A 21,761-nucleotide genomic window follows, 5' to 3' on the forward strand; every position below is an offset into this window, starting at 1 on the left:
TTTGCCACATGTTTAATCTTGTTCCCGAATATGCATAAAGGAGGCAGTATATATATATATATATAACCTCCCCTTTCTTCTGACTATGTCTTATGCAATATTCAGCAAGCCAACCTGGACAATTAGTTTGGTGTGACAGTTGTGTAGAAAGGAACTACAGACGCTGGTTTTAACCGAAGATGGACACAAAAAGCTGGAATAACTCAGCAGAACAGGCAGCATCTCTGGAGAGAAGGAATGGGTGACGTTTCAGGTCGAGACCATTCTTTAGACCTGAAGACTGAGTCTGAAGGCAAATATGTGGCAAATATGTTATTGCTGCCTGTATGTCGGGAAAGGGGGAAAGTTGCAGTTGAATAATTTGCAATTTCCATTTCATTCTTTTCCACTCTGTGCGATGTGGGCTTTTCGATACCGCGTCGCTCGGCTATCTTTCACTTGTGCTCATGAGATTGATTTCAAGATGGTCTTCTAATGTGGTCATTGTTCCGAGCGCCAAATCCCTTCATCTGTACCTGCAACTGAAGGTATGGGTGGATTAGCAGACCTTGAAGAGGCATTGACACTTTGTTTTTATGTAGAGGGGTAATAGAGGGAAGGTATGTGATTTGAGAGTAATGTATCGTCTGTGGGGAGAAAAAAAGTATGATTTATTCACAGTTTTAACATTGGCAGCTTAGAGAAAAAAGTCCTGATATAGTAAATATGAGCTATATTTCTCTAAAGGCCCACACTACTTGGTGGCTGCATTTGTGATATAATATGCTTAATTGTAAGTGTTCAATTGTGACACCAAGATAGAGTAAATGCCTTGATCTTCATGATTTTGGGCAACAGCAAAGCTGAAAGACCAAACTCGGAGAAATAAATCACAAAGTAGCAAGTGGGTCATTATAAAATGTTATTTTAGAAAGCCTGGAATTTGAAGAGGAAGGGAAAGAATGAAAGACGCAATAAATTTAACAGATCTGAGTTCCTGTGTGAAAGAATAAGTTAGAATAGGAGTCGGTGCAATGACAGCATTGCCAACACTTGCAGTGTTTAAGGGAAGTCCTGTCTCAACAAGCTAAAGCAGTAAAGTTCCATTTCCTCCATTTCCTCCAGACTTCTGGCTGCATCTAGAATCTTTTTCAAAATCATAAATGTTGCTGACACTGGATGTTTTGATTTCAACATATTGGCAATAGCAGATGGCGAATTTGTAACTTTTCAGGAACCTGAAAAGAAATTTTAGAAAAGTACTCAATACTAATAATGAAATGAAAATAACAGTTATCATCAGATGATGGATGAATTACCCATCAGAATGCAAGCTTGGCCTAGTCTACTTTTCAGGGAATTAAGAGAGTGAATGATAGATTCATCCCACGATTGCAGCTAATATGTGGGCTTGGGATTCAGAGATTTTTCGCTTCGAAGGGAAAATATGTTTGACATAAAAGAAGAAATAGAGTGTCCTAGAGAAATCTTTAATATTGGATTATATATGGGAGATCTATAAAAAATGTCATGACATAATGTGACCAAAAATATCAATGGATGAAGAAAAATAAGATTTAACATTATTGTTGATGGTAATTTTTGTTGGATTTGCACATGATAACAATAGAAAATTGAAGGAAACAATAATTTGTTTTAATGAAGAAATGAAGAAAATCACACATAACTGTAATGGAAGTTTGGACTGATCATGTACAATCTAATGCAAATTGATGAATGTAGTGTAGAATTATCAAGAAGGGGATAAAATTGGAATCTTAGAGGAGATGACTATTATTGTGAGAAACATGTGGAAGGGAGGAACCATTCTGGGTTAATGGAAATGAATCAGAGAAGGAACAAATTAAACAATATGAGATGAATATAACTTTGAGAGGTTATATGATGGCATTCTCTATAAAAATGCAAACAACAAACCAGTCCAGAGACTTGGAGATGTTGGTAGCAGTAATAAATGAAATATGTTTTCATTAGTGTCCAAAAACATCAGAGTAATCATTAATGAAATTGCAGCCAATTGTGTGAACATTAAGATAAGGCTACAGTGACATGGATTTGATGAGGACAGGGTGTTTACCTTGATGAATGATATAAAGGTTAATTAAAAACTGAGCAGGAATGTTCTCAGATTTACTCGTTGATGCATTAACCAATCTCAGCTGTTATACAAGTTTACATTTTAAATTGGCCTTAAAATTTATTGGAAAGAAAGTAAATTGTCCAAGGTTCCCATTTCTGGTCATTATTTAATAATTCTTGTTCTAATATTCATGTCTAATATTAGACCTGATGAAAGCTCGATGAATAGTGATCATCAGAGAACAACCACACTCAGACATCACACCTTCCCATGTCCTTGATGTGCCCTATCAGCCTTCAAGAGTGGAACAATTGAAACAAAATTAGTTTAAAAAAGTAGACTGATATTTTTTTCTTTGGTTGGAATTAGTTTCAGCTGATGTTGTTTATTTGAATATCATGTAATGTTAATCATATAAGGTTTCATGCAAAAGAGACTAAGGTGCAGTAGAAGTCTAGTTACTAAGATAAATATATGTTGTAAATAAATAAAATAACGCAGTATGTAAATTGCTTGGTAACTATTTTTATCCAAATTGAATGCAGAATTTTTCTGTGGAGAATTTGAGATTTGTTTTCTTTCTATTATAAAGTACTTCACTGACCATACTTTTTCCCCTTTTTGTTCCACATCAAATTATTTGGCCCTTTTTTTCTTTATTCTCCATTCTTCACTGTACTCTTGTGTATTCTTCACTGTATAGTTCCAACAAAATGTTAGTTGAGCAATATTATTAAATTAAAATGTTTATAAATATTAAGAGGAAAGATCCCATTTGGTCTCCCAAATACCCGACTAGACAGATGCAGAGGGGGGTGGTTCTGGGACACCAGAATGCACCACTGAGCCTACTGGAGATGTCGTGGGTTCAATCAGCGAAATGTCGATTAAAGTAGGTGCCCACTTGATAACCCCAATGACGTGTCTGCCTAGCCTTTCTCAACATCAGAGGAGCATAGGTGAGTGCAGAAGGCTCCCATCACCATCGGGAGTAAGTTGATATTTGGCACTTTGGACTTTTAACATCTGTCCTGTGTATTTGTAAACAATTAAATACTGCTGAAGCAAGAAATCTAAAATAAAATCTCAAAATACTCAACATGTGTGGGATGACAAACGCAGTTAATGTTTTAGATCGGAGATCCCTAGTCAGAACTGAGAACAAGAGAAACAAAGCTTGTTAAGCTAGAGGGAGGATGGCAAAGGGAGGATATTTCTGATAGGATAACAATTGGGGTGAATATGGGGATAAACAAGGTTATCTGGTGAAATGAGTACATAGAATATAGAACGTAGAACAATACAGCACAAGAACAGGCTCTTCAACTCACAATGTCTTCGCCAAACGTGATGCCAGGACAAACCGGTCTCATCTGCCTGCACATTATCCATATCCCTCCATTCCTAACATATTAAAATGCCTGTCTCAAAGCCTCTCAAACACCATCATCGTATTTGCCTTTATCACTACCCCTGTCAATACGTTCCAGGCACACAGCATCCTGTGTACAAAAAACTTGCCCCACGCATCTCATTTAAACCTTGCCTCTCCTACCTTAAAACTAGTCTTAGACATTACCACCCTGGGGGAAAGCTTCTGACTACCCTATCTATTTCCTCTCATCATTTAATATAATTCCATCTGGTCTCTCTTCATCCATATGCCTTCTTTATCACGCTATCTACTTGTGTTGTCACCGTTAGGGACCTATGGACTTCGACACAGCCTAACAAAATTGAATCTACTTTGGAAAAACAGCACATATTAGTCTTTCTGGATTTGAGAGTTATTTTCAGTCTCCATTGTTTAATATTTCTAGGAAAGTAAGTTTCTTCACTTATAAGTGAATGAAAACAATTTTCTGAGTAGATTTTAATGTGAGTATGTGTTTTGGATGGTTTTCTTGGAATTGGTATCCTCTTTAAATGTTGTAGCCAGATATGGGTACTCTGTAGCCAAGGCATCTGTTAACTAAATAGCAGCAGGAGTCAGTCCTGAGTTAAATAATTCTGAATTGATTACAGGACAGTTTCTCTTAATGTTATTGCCCATACAACAGTTGTGCAGATGTCTGCACATGTGGTATTGCAAATGATATGTAGCCTATTGCATACAAGCCTACCATAATTTGTTTCATCATGAGTGTTGCCAGCTGTCTTCAGGACATGAAAGAAATAGATTTTTCTTCATGGAAGAATTAATATTGTTACACTTCGACCATATTATGTTCATAGAACGACAATATTTGCTATCTTAACTTTGTTATAATATTTTTTGTGCTATTCTTTTTCTTAAATATAACTATTTAACTCTTCTATTAAAGTGCTGTCCATTATGTCTCCCACTTCAAACCATGGCAAAGAGATTATGGACTTTGAATTGATTGATTGAAAGATACAGCTTAGAAACAGGCCCTTCAGCTCACCGAATCCACGCCGACCATCGATCACCCATTCACACTATTTCTGTATTATACACTTTCGATCCACTCCCTAAGTACACTAAGGGGAATCTACAGAGCCCAATTAAACCACAAACCCACACCAATGTGAGAAGCAACTGGAGCACCTGGAGGAATTCTACACACAGTCAGAAGGAAAGTGTGCAAACTCCACACAGACAGCACCCAAGGTCAAAATCGTACCCGGCTGTCTGGTGCTGTAAGGCAGCAGCTCTGCCAGTTATCAAAAAACTGCAGACAGTGCTGCATACCCTCCTCTCTTTCTTCTCACTAAATGAAACTGTCCCTTAGGTATTCCCATCCTAACTTCTTTTTCCCAACTCTCCCTTCATGTGTTCAGTAAACTCGACTCTATGAGATGCGTCAACTCTCTTAGGCCTATGACCAAACCCTTAATCACCATCTACCTTAATTACATGTTATCACTGACTCTTTTAACCACTCCATGCCTTCTGTTGGTCTGACTTCTGCTCCTGGTTGAACCGCAATTTCTTCTATTTAAATATTGGGCTAACACTGCATTTCCATTCAAGTTGCATTCCCTCATTACCCTCTCACATTGTTTTTGGTCTTTCCTGCATTTTGGCTGAATCAGCTTTTTTGCAGCATTTCTATCCAAGCATTTCATTCCAAACATAAACCTATGTTTATCTCTGTAATAACCAATTGTAAAGTATTAACTGTTTGGCTGCAGTGAGAGTCAAAGTGATCATACAATTTTTGAGCAACAACTAATGTAAAACATTTAGGATCCCCATTTATGGCAGTTCAAAGCGGTTAAAATCATTGTTCTTATTGGCTTGACTTCCAGATGCTGGCATTTAGGGCTTTCAACAGAAGCAGTGAGTGGTAGTTTCTGCTGCAATTTCCTCAGAGGAGTCCTATAATACACATCTGCTCATAAACTTTAAAGGAATCAGTCTTAAAAATTGCAGTTATCACAATTTAGCAGAGCAATAAGCAGGAAATGAGTCTCATGAGAGCCATAAGAAACAAATCAATTGCCAATTTAAAAGATTTTCATTTATGCAATTCTAACTGCTAAATCAACTCATTTGGTCTCACCTGATCAGAGTTTTTTTGTCTACTGAAAAATAACTTTTTTCCCTTCATATGGCTGATCATCCAGAATCAGTACCCCATTCCTGCTTTCTCCCCATATCCCTTGATTCCGTTAGCCCCAAGATCTACAGTAAATATTTCTCTATCTTGAATACATCCAGTGAATTGGCCTCCACTGCCTTCTGTGGATCTCAGATGTGAAATTTTAATTCTGTTTCTCCTTCCACAGATGCTGCCTGACCTGCTAATTCTTTTCAGAACTTTTTGTTTTTATCCATGGTTTCCAGCATCTAGGTTTTTTTTAATTGTTAAAAGGTACAGAATTTGTAGAGATATCTAGGTATCCAAATACATGAAACACAAGTGTTTAAGAAAGAACTGCAGATGCTGGTTTAAATCGAAGGTAGACACAAATGCTGGAGTAACTCAGCGGGTGAGGCAGCATCTCTGGAGAAAAGGAGTGGACGACGTTTCGGGTCGAGGCCCTTCTTCAGACTGATGTCAGGGGAGGGGGCAGGACAAAGATAGAATGTAGGCGGAGACATTAAGTTGCTGAACTCTCGTCGGAGAGAGGAGAACTTCTTCAAAGTAGACATACCTTGAGCAGATTTCACCGTGGAGTGGACAAAATGTGTAAGAAATTACTGTAGATGCTGGTTTAAATCAAAGGTAGACACAAAATGCTGGAGTAGCAAATTGGAGGAACAGCACCTCATATTTTGTTTGGGTAGTTTACACCCCAGTGGTATGAACATTGACTTCTCTAACTTCTGATAGGCCTTGCTTTCTCTCTCCATCCCCTTCCGCTTCCCAGTTCTCCCACTAGTCTTACTGTCTCCGCCTACATTCTATCTTTGTCCTACCCCCTCCCCTGACATCAGTGAAGAAGGGTCTCGATCCGAAACGTCGCCCATTCCTTTTCTCCAGAGATGCTGCCTCACCTGCTGAGTTACTCCAGCATTTTGTGTTTACATGAAACACAAGACTACCCAAAGTAATAAGAAAGGCAGATGGAATGATGGTGTTTATTGAGTGAAGGGCTAAGCACAAATATAAGGAATGCCTGCTACAACGGTGCACTTTGGAGAATTTATGTTGAGGATTTCATTTATGGGATGCATTCGTTTAGTTTAGTTTAAAGATACAGCGCGGAAACAGGCCCTTTGGCCCACCAAGTCCGTGCTAACCAACTAACCCCGCACACTAGGGACAAATTACAATTATACCAAACCTTGCACCCGCTGAGTTTCTCCAGCAATTTTGTCTACCTTCGATTTTCCAGCATCTGTAGTTCCTTCTTAAACATACACCAAACCTTACATCTTTGGAGTGTAGGAGGAAACCGGAGCTCCCAGAGAAAACTGAAGCAGGTTAAGGGGAGAACTTACAAACTCCGTATAGACAGCACCCGTAGTCAGGTTCGAGTCAGTCTCTGGCACTGTAAGGCAGCAACTCTACCGCTACGCCACTAAGGATGCCTTAGCGTTCCCTCCATTCTCTCTGGCCATGAAAAGGAGAATCCTCTCCTTCAGCATGCATCAGAAAGGAGCCCTCTTCCCATTTAAGTGGCCTCTCTCCTAGTCCTAACAATTTTTAACACAGTATGTAGTTAAAGTCAGTAACTTCATTAAGTACATCTTTAATATATTGTAGACGCATTTGTGCGGATAACTGGTAGAAGTAGCGGTGAGAATTGAAGAGGAAGTGGGAGGCGCATGTGTTTGTGTGTGCATATTTATTGATAGGTTTGAAAACAACTGTAGATCATCCATTTAAAAAGAGAGCCGAGCCTGATCCGGGGATACCACAGTACAATGGAATCACTTAGCTTAGGCAAGCTTATGTCAGTATCTGATTATTTCAACAAAGATGTGACGGTCTAACTCATTGCTCACATGTTAGCACTAGACATCGACTAATTATGTTGCCATTCACATTATTTTGGGATTCTTAATTTAAGAGTTTTTATTTAAAATGTGAATAATAATATTAAAAGCTTTAATTTATTATCAGTCAGGATGAAAGGCCCTCACCTTCACCATATGGAAAGGGAATGTTCTTGAAACAAGGGAAACATAAAGGTCCGCATTGTTTGTGTGGGGTCAATCTCAAAGTGTTTATCTACATTGGCCAAGAAGGCAGGGGAAACAAATAAATTACACTGAAAATTGGAGGGAGAGAAAAGAATGGAACTCTACTGAGTTGTTAATCTTGTGTTGATAAATGGCTTGTGTTGCTAAATCTAAATGATTCACAAAGTGGGACTGAACCAACATTAATAATGAGTTAATAGAAACGAAAGCCATTGCAAGAGGTAGGCTGGATGATCAACGGTGTGGGCATACCTTTTGGAGAATCAAGTTAGCATCTACTCAGAAAGGAAATACATTTAAAAAAAATATCTTAACTTCTTTGGACCACAAATCAACACTTTGTCCAGTTTATTCAAACTTTTTGACACAGTTGCCACATGACAGATGTATAAAAGTAAAAGCTTAAAAGTCCTGAAAATGCGAGCTAATAAACATAGTATGGAGTAAAAATATGAAATAGGAAATAGAATGTACTTGTGAAAGGTGTTGAGTCAGACAGTAGGTGGATAGATTTAAATGTGCTGGAAGTTACAGTGTAATACATATTTTTCTTTAAATGTACAGAAGATCAGGATGCAGAAACCACAGAAGCTCGTTAATGAAACAATTATTTTAAAAAGTGGAGACTGCAGTTAACAATTTCCAAAATAATGTACATTATTCATACAATTAAACAAATGTAGCAGAATAAATATAACATTAAAACTATATAGAGTATATTAGTCAAAAGGATACCATGTATGAAATTATACAGATAAAATCGAGGAAGATAGGTGATAGGTTTGCTCTTGGCATAGAGAAGCAACAAAAAACGAATTATTGGCTATAGTCAGAATATTGGTCTTAAAAATCTGACCAATGTAAACTGTGCAGTGCAACATAGCAAGTCTGATGTAAAAGAATAATATATAAGCAATAATAGGAAAAACTTAGTCTGCAGAGTCCAGAAAGAAATTGCCAATGGAACCAAAGATGTAAGCAAATTGATATGCACAGCCACTGGTCTATTGGATGTTTAGCTCAAGCAACCAAGGATAAAATCCTAACACAATGTTTTCTAAAATTTGTTCATGGAAAGGTATTATGTTAGATAGCTAAAATGATATTAGTGTGTAAATGGCCAATCTCCAATAGAAACAAACAAATTAACTATACCAGGGTAGGTGGAACAGCTGGCAGTAAACTTAAATGTTCATCAATCTTTATCACGGTTGGCAGCATTTAATCATTAATATTCAGTAAATGCATCATTAATAGTCAGGATTAACTATTTAAATAAATGTTACAAAAGTAACCCTATTTTCACAATAATTTAGCAAGACAGAAATTCTGAATACAAATTTATAGTTGAGATAATGTCTAATTGATTTAAATTGATAACATCCATTTAGAATTGCCTTCCTCACAGAGTTGACAAATTAATACCATTAGATACCCAACATATTGAACAAATGAAAGTCTGTTTGCTTATATTAACTTTTCCAGATCTAATATGTAATCTCACATGCTGCACAGATGAATAGGTTCCCTTGTCTCTCTGGAAAGATGGTGTTAGCCTTCTGAGACATTGAAGTGATGAACCGCCATCTGTAGAGGTGCTATGCATTCCTCCCAGATCTTTTGCTCCTGGGAAAATTCACTTCTCTACTCGTTGTAACTGGACTATGTGCTCTAATTCTCACCTTCCTTAATCTGATGGAAGTTTATGTTTCTGTGCAGAAGTTACATCCCTGCATCATTGCAGAATTTGAAATATATATAACTATATAATTGCTGAAGTTTAAATATATGTGACTATCTTCTTTGCCTCACCCTTTCCTGCTCAAGCTTTATTGGCATCACGATGAGGCCACATGATCCTTAAGATGGTTTAGTTGAGAAGTTCATGCAAAGCAGTTCCTTTCCAAAGATGATCAATTATAAGTACACACGTGTCTGATTGAGAGCATTTTGAGTTGAATGGACAATTATACAACTTTCTTCCTGTTCAAATTGCTTACTGTTTTATCACCTGCCACTCTCAAAACCTTTTACTACATTTATGGATTTTAAAATTGGCCTGGGGCATTTGAGGATTTTAAATTCATTCTATCTGAAACTAAAAGTGTTAACTAGCCAGATTCATATTTGGTTGACAAGAATATAAATTAACACCACCATAAAAAGGTAATTATAATTTAGAGTTTCAAATGGAAAACATATAATGTTTTTCTTACTCAGAGAATTGGTATGGTCTATAATTATATGTATCATTACTGCACTTACTCACATTTCTCGATGTTCAATAAATTCGTGCAGCCTAAAACATTGCCCAGAGTTTGCCATAATTTATTGAAGATACAAGAACTAGACTATGAAGGCACGAGATACAGTGCCCTCTATAATGTTTGAGACAAAGACCTGTCATTTATTTATTTGCCTCTGTACTCCACAATTTGAGATTTGTATCAGAAAAAATCACGTGATTAAAGTGCACATTGTCAGATTTTATTAAAGGCCATTTTTATACATTTTGGTTTCACCGTGGAGAAATTACAGCTGTGTTTATACATAGTTCCCCCATTTTAGGGCACCATAATGTTTGGGACACATGAGTTTACAGGCATTTGTAATTGCTCAGGTGTGTTTAATTGCCTCCATAATGCAGGTACTCAGCACCCAGTCTTTCCATCACCTTTGGACACTTTTATTACTGTTTATCAACATGAGGACCAAAGTTGTGCCAATGAAAAGGAAAGAAGCCATTATGAGACTGAGAAACAAGAATAAAACTGTTAGAGGCATCAGCCAAACCTTAGGCTTAAAATCAACTGTTTGGAACATCATTAAGAAGAAAGAGAGCACTGGTGAGCTTACTCATCGCAAAGGGACTGGCAGGCCAAGGAAGACCTCCACAGAATTATCTCTATAATAAAGAAAAAACCCCAAGACAGTTCGGAATCACTCTTCAGGAGTCAGGTGTGGATTTGTCAATGACCACTGTCCGCAGAAGACTTCATGAACAGAGATACTGAGGCTACACTGCAAGATGCAAACCATTGGTTAGCAGCAAAAATAGGATGGTCGGGTTACAGTTTGCCAAGAAGTACTTAAGAGAGCAAGCACAGTTCTGGTAAAAAGGTCATGTGGACAGATGAGATGAAGATTAACATATATCAGAGTGATGGCTAGAGCAAAATATGGATCAGAGAAGGAACTGCCCAAGAACCAAAGCATACCACCTCATCTATGAAACTTGGTGGTGGGAGTGTTCTGGCCTGGGCATGTATGGCTGCTGAAGGTACTGGCTCACTTATCTTCATTGATGATCAACTGCTGATGGTAGTAGCATTATGAATTCTGAAGTGAATAGACACATCCTATCTGCTCGTTTAAACAAATGCCTCAAAACTCATTGGCCGGTGGTTCATTCTACAGCAAGACAATGATCCCAAACATACTGCTAAAGCAACAAAGGAGTTTTTAAAAGCTAAAAAATTGTCAATTCTTGAGTGGCCAAGTCAATCACCTGATCTGAACCCAATTGAGCATGCCTTTTATATGCTGAAGAGAAAACTGAAGGGGACTATCCCCCAAAACAAGCTAAAGATGGCAGCAATACAGGCCTGGCAGAGTATCACCAGAGAAGACACCCAGCATTTGTGATGTCCATGAATTTCAGACTTCAAGCAGTCATTGCATGCAAAGGATATGCAACAAAATATTAAACATGACTACTTTCATTTACATGTCATTGCTGTGTCCCAAACATTATGGTGTCCTGAAATGGGGTGACTATGTATAAACACTGCTGTAATTTCTACATGGTGAAACTAAAATGTATAAAAATGGCCTTTATTAAAATCTGACAATGTGCACTTTAACCACATATGATTTTTTTTATTACGGATCTCAAATTGTGGAGTACAGAGGCAAATAAATACATTATGGGTCTTTGTCCCTAACATTATGGAGGGCACTATACAACTGTCATCTAAATCAATCTAAAGTCAATCTGTTGTCTTTAGTGTGCCACAAAACTTACCAATATCAGAGAAGATCAGGTCACCTTGAAGAAAAATGTAGGGAACAAGAATTTTATATCGAGAAATAATCTTAAAGAGGAAATTAATATATCTAGTTTGATAATAATAAAAATAACTTGAAATGAAACAGAGTAATGTCCTCAGAGTAAGGTTATCTATTTGTTCAGTGGCCAAAGCTGGAGATAATGCCTTTCTTGCCCAGTTTAACTTGTGTTTGGAAGGTAATGGGAGGCCTTCTTCTTAAATGCTACTGCCTCAAAACTGGTTGTCAGGAAGAGTTGGGGATATTGAGATGTTTTGGAAGTGGTGGTGAATTCCAGCATTGGTGATAGTGCTGTTGGTGGTGGAAAGTGGTGGAGAGCTGGTGTAACATAAATAAACTTGACACCAGACTATCAAGATACGGCAGTGGAGTGCATTCCTTGAAGATATTGTTCTCAAAATGGCATGTATTGGAATTTGGCTCAGTTACAATGAAGGGTGATATAAGACATGTTGATGAACTTTCGTGTGATGGTGTTTACCTCCTGCTCTTCTCAGTGCTAGGCATTACAATTTTCAAAGTAGATTGTGCAACTAGATCCACGAAATATTACTGGTCTTCAGTAGTGTATAGCACCTCTTCGGTAGAGAGTATAAATATTGAGTTCATGGGCATACTGCCTACTATTTTTATGCTACAAGCATTGCACTCGTACTTGTATGATAGTGCTTATGTACAGTATTATTTTACTGGATGGTGTGCAAAACAAATATTTTCACTGCACCTAAGTATATGTGACAATATATTATTACTCTATTGAAGATTACTGATCAGTTGTCCTTCCATATCCTGGATATTGTTGAGGTTCCTGAATCTTCAAAAAATGTTTTGTTAGCTTTTATTAGTAATGGAGGGAGGTTGAGAGATTGAAATGTAAGCCACTTGACACAGAGTCTGTACCCTGATTTTGCAGTCACAACATTGATATTGTTGGTCCTTCTATGGTTGGTGGGAAGAGTACCAAGGTGAATGTGATGTTGTGAGATGCAGCTAGTTTTCACTTAGAGGGAATCATCACCGACTGACATTTTGGTGGCCAAATGTGCCATATATTATCCGCCCTTAATCTGAATACTATTTATTTCTTGCTGCAGGTGGGATTGTCTGATCCTCTAGGTAGGAGTTTTTAAAATAACTGGTCACTGTAGAAACATCAAAAAATAGGCTCACTTGTAATTTTAGAATGGGGGAAAAGCCAAAAATGTAGCACCTGAACATGACTAGACCAATGGTACTCCCCTTAAGAAGTTTTCAAACAATGGTCTGGGACTCTGATTATTGGCCTCCTCAGCCCCAATCACTTACACAGATACTCCAGACAACACAGGAATTTCTTCAGTACTACTGTTGATTGTACTCTGCAAGTCATCTTTAATTTTATGCTTGGTCAAATGCTGGCTTGATGATGAATGAAAATACTGCTGTTCTCCCATTTACTACTTTCTGTAAACTTGAACATTCAAAGGCCACTGTCTCCTTATATGTTTCATTGTAAAGTATGTTTGATAGTACTCCTTCCTCTTTAAAGTTGTTGTGGAAATGACACATTATTGTTATTGTCGATGTTGCATCTTGTAAGTGTGGTCAAATAATTCAGTGAGACTCTCTCTAATTAATTAATATTTAACCTTCCCATTCCTCTATGCACCTTTCATGATAATGATTAATGCAGAAATATGAAGTATTGTTGTCCTCTCTTGGTCTTTCCTCATTTATCTTTTCTCCATTTTCATCTGCTAAATTATATATTCTAGATCGGAGGTTGGCCAACTTTGCCAAGAGAAAGAATATTTACAGGAAAGACTGGAGAAACTACAAGACAGAAATGATGAAATGGAAAATCAGTGTATCCAGCATGGAACAGTGCATGAAAAAATGAAACAGAGGTATTTAGCATTCCCACACTACATGTTGAGAGATCTTAATCTCAATTTCTTTCACTGCATTTTCTCTGTTTTGACCTGGATGGGAAAAAAAGCCATGATAAAGTAAAAGTCTTCAATAAAATGGAGTGCCTTGTTGGTCAGAAATAATGTGAAACATATTTAACTCAACCCTTTTTCATAAACAGAATGATCAGTGCCTGTACTTCAGAAAGTAAACCTGTCATTTGTAACCCCTGGGATTAACAGGCACCCCTCTGTAATGATTGCTTGGGTGACAGAAATTCTCCCTTACAGTATTCACAAATGATGACACAAAAATTTGAGATATTGAATAAAATTAACTTTCACTGAATTGATATGAAAAAAATGAATAAATAAATGTGAAATATATAATTTTCAACTCACTTTTTGTGACACGTGCAGATGGGATGGCACTGTGTTACAGAAAATCGAGGTTATTTCTAAGAATGCATAACCCAAACCCGCCGCCCACAACCCCCCCAATAGTGGGTGAAACCTGTTTAGTGGACAGTGAAGAAGGTTTTGTAAGGTTACAAGACGATCTGATTCATCTGGGAAAGTTGGCAAGGGAATGGCTGATGGAATTTAACTCAGACAAGTGTATAATGAGCAAGTTGTCTGTGTTTCTCCATCTTGCTTTGCGATCTGCTTTGGTTCAATATTTTTAATCAGTGATCACTGACATACAATAATGTATGTCAATCTCCAGCTGGCAAATCTGATTTTCCAAATTGTTTGTTATCTGCTCCATTGTGTATTGCCATTCACACAGATTTAACACTCCGTTTCTATTTTATAATCTTTTTGTTTAATGATAAAATGGCATTTAATGGTAAAAGTACCTTCTTTTCAACTTTGCGTAGTATATGGTGAGTAGTTTCAAGTATTATGAGCTGGTTGTTTATCGTGTAAACAATCTTTAAGAACCTTTGTACATATTCTACCCCCTCCCTCACTCTCTACCCCCCTCCCCCTCCCTCTCTACCCCCTCCTTCTCTACTGCCCCCTCTCTACGTCCCCTCCCTCTCTACCACCCCTCCCTCTCTACCCCCCTCCCTTTCTAGGGATTGAAGAGGGAGGGTGAAGAGGAAGAGGGAGTGCTGGGGATGAGGAGAAATGAGCCGTGTCTGCGCAGTTGGAGGCTATGCGTGGGTGGTGGAATATTGATTTGGGGGAACGGGTTGCGTTGTGGGAACGGGTGAGTGGTGGAATATTGCATTGGGGGAGCAGACCCAATGGGTCTGCACTTGGCCTAGTAATTAAAGCATCCCATCAAAACTATGAAAAATCATTGGAAATTCAGACAACCTTTGATGGAGGGCTAGACATAAAGAACACACTCCTGCTTCTGTGTTTTTTTTATGAGATCTCAATAGACCTGGTGAAAGAGGATGAATATCCTCTTCCTGCACTAAATTATGAATTATTTCACTTTCTCTGTACTTCTTCTTTAACTCAATGTGCAGATAAAAAAGAATAGAGAGGATTAATCCTTTGGATTGTTCCACAGGAATAAGTCATTCACCTCAACTAGTCTGTGCCAGCATTTATGTTCCACTCAAGTCTTTTCCCATCCTTTCCCGAATGTAACCCTCTGTTCTCAATTTTGTAAGCTAGTCCAATTTCCCTTGTATCTATGCCAGGGGTGGGGAACCTGCGGCCTTCTAGGCCATTAGGTGCGGCCTTTTGAATGAATTCAAATTTTGTAGAACAAATCCTTTTATTTTTATTAATATGTTTTTGTTCGTCTTTATTATTTGTATTTTAACCGTAAAATGAACGTATTTAAAATACCAAAGAGTAAAAGAAGATTCAACAAAATTAGCATTTTTTAGCATTCAAATTAGCATTTCAACCTCACCTAGTTAATGTCTCCAAGGCTCCTAAAGAACTACAGATGGAATTGATTGAGCTCTCAGAAGATGACATTTTAAAGTCCTTATTTGACACTAAGAAAGATCCGATTGAAATATGGAAAAATGCAATAGAATACCCATGTCTTCGGCAACATGCACGAAAAATGCTTTCTTGCTTTTCAACCACTTATTGCTGCGAATCTACGTTCTCCTACCTAACCCAAATCAAGACGCCCTTAAGGTCACAAATGATGGATATCCATCTGAAACTGCATACCTCCATGTTGCAACCAAAGATTCAAATGTTTTCTCACAAAAAGCAGTCACAACAAAGTAATTCAAAGGTTAGTTAACTTTAGAATTAACAATTGTTTTTCATTTTCTTGAAGTTAGTACATAGTAGTTGGATTTTGACAAAATAATGTACATTTTGAAGTATATCCAATTGAAGTTTCTTGGATGCGGCCTTATTAGATTACAACTAACTTAATGCGGCATTGCAACATGAAAAGGTTCCCCACCCCTGATCTATACTGTCCACTTTAATCAGTCCCTGTGAAGCAAGTTCCACATTTCCACCGAAGATAGACACAAAATGCTGGAGTAACTCAATAGGACAGGCAGCATCTCTGGAGAGGAATGGGTGAAGTTTCGGGTCGAGACCCTTCTTCAGACTGAAGTCTCGAGTCTGAAGAAGGGTTTCGACCTGAAACGCCACCCATTCCTTCTCTCCAGAGATGCTGCCCGTCCCGCTGAGTTACTCCAGCATTTTCCGATTCAGATTCAGATTCAATCTTTATTGTCATTGTGCAGTGTACAGTACAGAGACAACGAAATGCAGTTAGCATCTCCCCAGAAGAGCGAACATAGAATAATGAGCAATAAATATATATACATACATACAGTTATAGTAGTGCAATTTTTCTGGGGGAAGAAGTGTCTGGGGGGGGGGGGGGGTGACTGGCAATTACCGAGGTGCAGAGTTAAGTAATGTAACAGCCGCAGGGAAGAAGCTGTTCCTGGACCTGCTGGTCCGGCAACGGAGAGACCTGTAGCGCCTCCCGGATGGGAGGAGGGTAATCAGACTGGCTGGGGTGAGAGCAGTCCTTGACGATGCTGCGCGCCCTTCGCAGACATCGCTTGCTTTGGACAGACTCAATGGAGGGGAGTGAGGAACCGGTGATGCGTTGGGCAGTTTTCACCACCCTCTGCAGTGCTTTCCGGGCCTCTGCAGTGTCTATCTTCGGTTTAAACCAGCCTTTACAGTACTGTGTACAGTTTTGGTCTCCTACTTTGAGGAAGGACATCCTTGTGATTGAGGCAGTGCAGCGTAGGTTCACGAGATTGATCCCTGGGATGGCGGGACTGTCATATGAGGAAAGATTGAAAAGACTAGGCTTGTATTCACTGGAGTTTAGAAGGATGAGGGGTGTTCTTATAGAAACATATAAAATTATAAAAGGACTGGACAAGCTAGATGCAGGAAAAATGTTCCCAATGTTGGGTGAGTCCAGAACCAGTGGCCACAGTCTTAGAATAAAGGGGAGGTCATTTAAGACTGAGGTGAGAAAAAACGTTTTCACCCAGAGAGTTGTGAATTTATGGAATTCCCTGCCACAGAGGGCAGTGGGGGCCAAGTCACTGGATGGATTTAAGAGAGAGTTAGATAGAGCTCTAGGGGCTATAGGGAGAAGGCAGGCTTGGGTTATTGATAGGGGATGATCAGCCATGATCACAATGAATGGCGGTGCTGGCTCGAAGGGCCGAGTAGCCTCCTCCTGCACCTATTTTCTATGTTTCTATGTTTCTAATAAGTGGGAAGGATAAGGATGGCAAGCTAAGGGAACCTTGAATGAACCTTGAAATGTCAAAGACTAGAAGACATAGCTTTACTGGGAGGAGCACATTTTTAAGGAGACGTGCAGGACAGGTTTTTTTACACGGAGTGATGAGTGCCTGAACGTGCTGCCAAGGGAAGCAGATGCGATAGTGGCATTTAAGAGGCTTTTAATTAGGCATATGGGTCACATGCAGGCAGAGATTAGTTTAATTTAGCATCACGTGCAGTACGGACATTGTGGGCTGAAGAGCCTGCTCCTGTACTGTTCCATGTTTATATGTTTTCGTGCAAGTGTATCGCATTTGATACAGATTCCAGCTTGTGTACACCACATCAATGAAATGCATGGAGAGGATTCATCAGATCAGATTGGAATTATCTCACTTTTTTTTGGAGCAGGAGTAACACATGACAGAAAAATAACGTTAATTCTGGCCATGGCTTGATTAAGAAATCTGAATGAATATACAGGCTCAGTCATTCATTTTGGCTCGCGCAAATCCTCAATTACATGGCCATTTTCATTGTAACCATTTTCATTGTATCCATTTTCATTGGCCATTTTTCATTGTTTTAATTTTTTAACTACGATCAGTTGGTGGTCTTTTGGCATTTCTATTAAGACCTAGACAAATCCAATCTGGAGAACAATTGTTACATTTGTGTGCACTCTTTGAATTTACATTGAAGTGACAAAATCTACTCAATATTCATTGTTTTTTTACAAGCTGGAAAGTAGGTCACCCAATTACTAAACAATGGCTCTGCAAATGAATGACAGAGTGTGTATCACTTCATGACTCAGTAACTAATAAGGCATGTCTTTTGGGAGTTGACTGTTTCTGTTCTAAATTCCTTTCAAAAGTACTCTTCAGAACAATATTAGTTACTTACATTTATGCTTTCTCCATATTGTCATAAGATCATGTGATAGGAGCAGAATTAGGCCATTCGCCCATCGTGTACTCCGTCATTCAATCATGGCTGATCTATCTCTCCCTCCTGACCCCATTCTCCTGCCTTCTCCCCATAACCTCTGACACCCATATTATACATGGATATACTGCAACTGTCGCTATCATCAAATTGTAGTCCTTCATTGTAAAACTTTTAGAATTAATATAAATCTAAAGGAAATAAACCAGGAACACGCTGGTCCTAATATATACAGTAAATCAGGAAGTAGTTTGGCAGTATAGTAATCGTTCGGAATATGAGATATCCCATCACTCGGAAGTCCAGGTTGTTCAGCATCTGATTCACCAGGGTCTTCTTAAAAGCATGCTCCTCTTAAAAAATGCCTGTGCCTTGTTCCCACACTATTTAAACTCACCAGGACCCCATTCCCACACTCCCTTTAAACTCACTCAGACACTGTTCCCATAATCACACTTGAAGCTCAGCAGCCTCCATCCCCATCTCTTCCTGTGCCCCACGTGGACTTCCCCTCCCTCCTCCTCCTGTTCCCTCTCCCTATATGAGGATAAAGGATGGGTGAGTTGGGACCCTTCTTCAGACTGAAAGTAGGGAGGGGGGGGGGGGGGGGGGGTGGTGAAGAGTTGGGGATGAGAAAAGACCAGGAACAACCAGGTCCAGCCACAAATGACATCAACAGGGTAGTGCCCTGGTGGGCCCATTTCTGGCTAGGGAAGATGTGAACTCAAGAGGGATACATTGTGGAGAGCTGAGGAACTAGTTAAATGACTAAGGGAGGGGGAACGGGGATGGGGAGTGTAGGGAAAAGCTACTTAAAGTCAGAGAATTCAACAGTTCATACCGCTACCCAAGCTAATTATGAGGTGCTGTCCTTCCAATTTATGTGTGGGCACAATGGAGGAGGCCCCGGACAGAAAGGTCAGTATGGGAATGGGAAGGGTTGAAATGGTTGATAACCGTGATATCCCATAGGCCTCGGCGGACCGAGCCTACGTGTTCAGTGAAATGGTCGCTGAGTCTATGCTTGGTCTCGCCAATGTACAGGAGACCACATCGGGAACAGCGGATGAATGATGAGATTAGAGGAGGTACATGTGACCCTCTGTCTCAACTGTAAGGACTGTCCGTGTCCTAACACAGGGTAAACAAAACTGAACAAAAATTCCAAGCTGTCTATTTATATGTTTGCATTTGGCCCATATCCCTCCTAACTTTTTCTACTCGGGTGCCTATCCACATGTCTTTTAAACTTTATAATTGTAACACCTTTTAAAGCTTCTTCTGGATGTTTAATTTGGCACAGGCACGGAAATCGATATCAAAACGGGGGGGGGGACCGGGGGGACACAATTTCTTGGCGGCCGCGCACGTATGCGCACACTCACACACACAGGGGAGGCTTCGGAGGCTTCAGCCGTGGGCCCTGTGGATGGTAATTAGTGACGGGTGCTGTCAGTCGCCGAAAAAAAAATTGCGTAAGTAGGACAGACCCTTTAATTTCCCATCGAGTCTTCAGCTCCCACTAGTCGAGATGCTGGTGCTTTGTGATAAAAGTGATGAACGACTCGAAGTTCTGCAGAACACTACTCATTAAACCTAACACAATACCTTACAAAGCTTGTAATGGGGGGGGGGGGGTGGGGGGAACTGTCCCCCACCTTTGAAAACATGGAGGGTACACGGCCCCCCCGGGATTTCCGCCCCTGATTTGGCAGCATGTTCATCACAGACATCAAGAGCAGAAGGGCCTGTTCCTGTGCTGTACGTCTTTATGTTCAATGTTCATTCCTTTGCCCACAACCATATGTTTGAAAAAGTTGCACCTCGGGTCTCTTTTAAATCTTTCCCCTCTTACGTTAAATCTATCTCCTCTATTTTTAGACTTCCCTTCCCTAGGGAAAAAGTTATGATCATCAATCTTATCTATGCCTCATGATTTTGCAACAGTTGCACCATTAAGTCCCAATTCCTGTACTTGCCTTCTTCACCACCCTGTCTACTTGTGTGGCCATTTTTAGGGAACTATTTTAGGTACCCATACTCCTAGATCTCTCTGCTCTACAACAGTATCATGGGCCTTGCTATTTACTGAGCAAGTCTTGCCCTGGTATAACCGACCAAAACGCCACACCTCGCACCTAGTTAAATTATATCTGCCATTGCTTGGCCCATTTCCCCATTTCTATTGTAATCTTGGTCAACTTTCTTCACTATCCACTACACCACCAATTTTGGTATAATCTGCAAATTTACAAACCATGTTAACAAAAATGTCATCTAAATCGTTAATATATATGGCACATAACAATGGAACCAGCACTGATCCCTGTGGAATACTGTGGAACACTACTGTTCACAGCCTCCAATCTGACTTAAACCTCTATCATCATCCTCTGACACCTTCCACCAAGGCAATTTTGTATCCAATTGACTTGCTAACCCTAGATCCCATATAATCTGACCTTCCGGGCTAGTCTATCATGCGGAACCTTGTCAAAGGCCTTGCTAAAGGCCATATAGACAATGTCTACCGCCCTGTCCTCGGCAATCATCTTCGTTATCTCTTCAAACAAAATCAAATTTGTGAGGCATTATTTCCCACATAAAAGCCATACTGACTTGCTGTACCTTTGCAAATGCTGGTGGATCCTGTCTCTCAGAATCCCTTTAGAAACATAAAAATTCCTTCCCTATGTGTTCACCAAGTGCAGAATGTTTCATGTGCTTCAATGACAAATAAGCCCAGATGCAAGAGATCGGAACAGTAGAAATATTGACGTAGAAACATAGAAAATAGGTGCAGGAGTAAGCCATTCAGCCCTGTGAGCCAGCATCACCATTCAATATGATTAGAGCCAAGATGTTTAGGCACTAAAAAACTCTGAAATAGGCAGGCAAAAAGGCATATTAAAAATAACAAAAAAGGCATGAAAAAGGCATTTATTGACAAAAAAGGCATAAAAGTGCATGTATTTCCACCACCAAAATATGGTTAAAAATGATAATATAAAAGTATACTACATTAAATGACCAAAGTTGCCTGGTTGCACATAATTACTAACATTTTTTTCAAATTATCAAAATGGTCTATATCTGTTAAACGATGACGTCTTTCAGACCGAATATGCTTCAGTTGTGAAAAACTTATTTCTACCTCAGCTGAGGTCACTGGTGCATACCCGAAACAAGCTACAGCCTCTATATTCATGTTGATATCTTGTGCATTACAACTACCTTTGAGAACTTTAGCTATGTTTTGTATTTCTTCAAGATCTTTGTTAGCTAAAATCACTCTCTCACATTTTCCTTGTATGTCTTTACCTACATCGCCAGGAACTTTACGAATATCGTCAGTTACTTTGTTGAAAACCTGCAAGTTATTCACTAATGTTTTGCCTTGTTTCTCAAGGGAAGTGATGATAGCTTGTGGGAAGTTTTCAAAATTGGAAGCAATAAA

The 21,761-nt window shown here is 39.2% G+C and overlaps 1 protein-coding gene across 2 annotated transcripts in view; it reads left to right on the plus strand.

Annotated features, from left to right (window-relative positions):
• sdccag8 (SHH signaling and ciliogenesis regulator SDCCAG8) overlaps positions 1–21,761 on the plus strand; it is a 331,517-nt gene that overhangs the window by 242,133 nt on the left and 67,623 nt on the right. For both annotated transcript variants that reach the window (XM_033025849.1, XM_033025848.1), the window contains exon 16: positions 13,520–13,651. In XM_033025849.1, coding sequence (XP_032881740.1) covers positions 13,520–13,651 — 132 coding nt within the window. The remainder of the gene's footprint in view (positions 1–13,519; positions 13,652–21,761) is intronic.

This window comes from Amblyraja radiata, chromosome 8 (assembly GCF_010909765.2).
Source record: "Amblyraja radiata isolate CabotCenter1 chromosome 8, sAmbRad1.1.pri, whole genome shotgun sequence".
NCBI lineage: Eukaryota > Metazoa > Chordata > Chondrichthyes > Rajiformes > Rajidae > Amblyraja > Amblyraja radiata.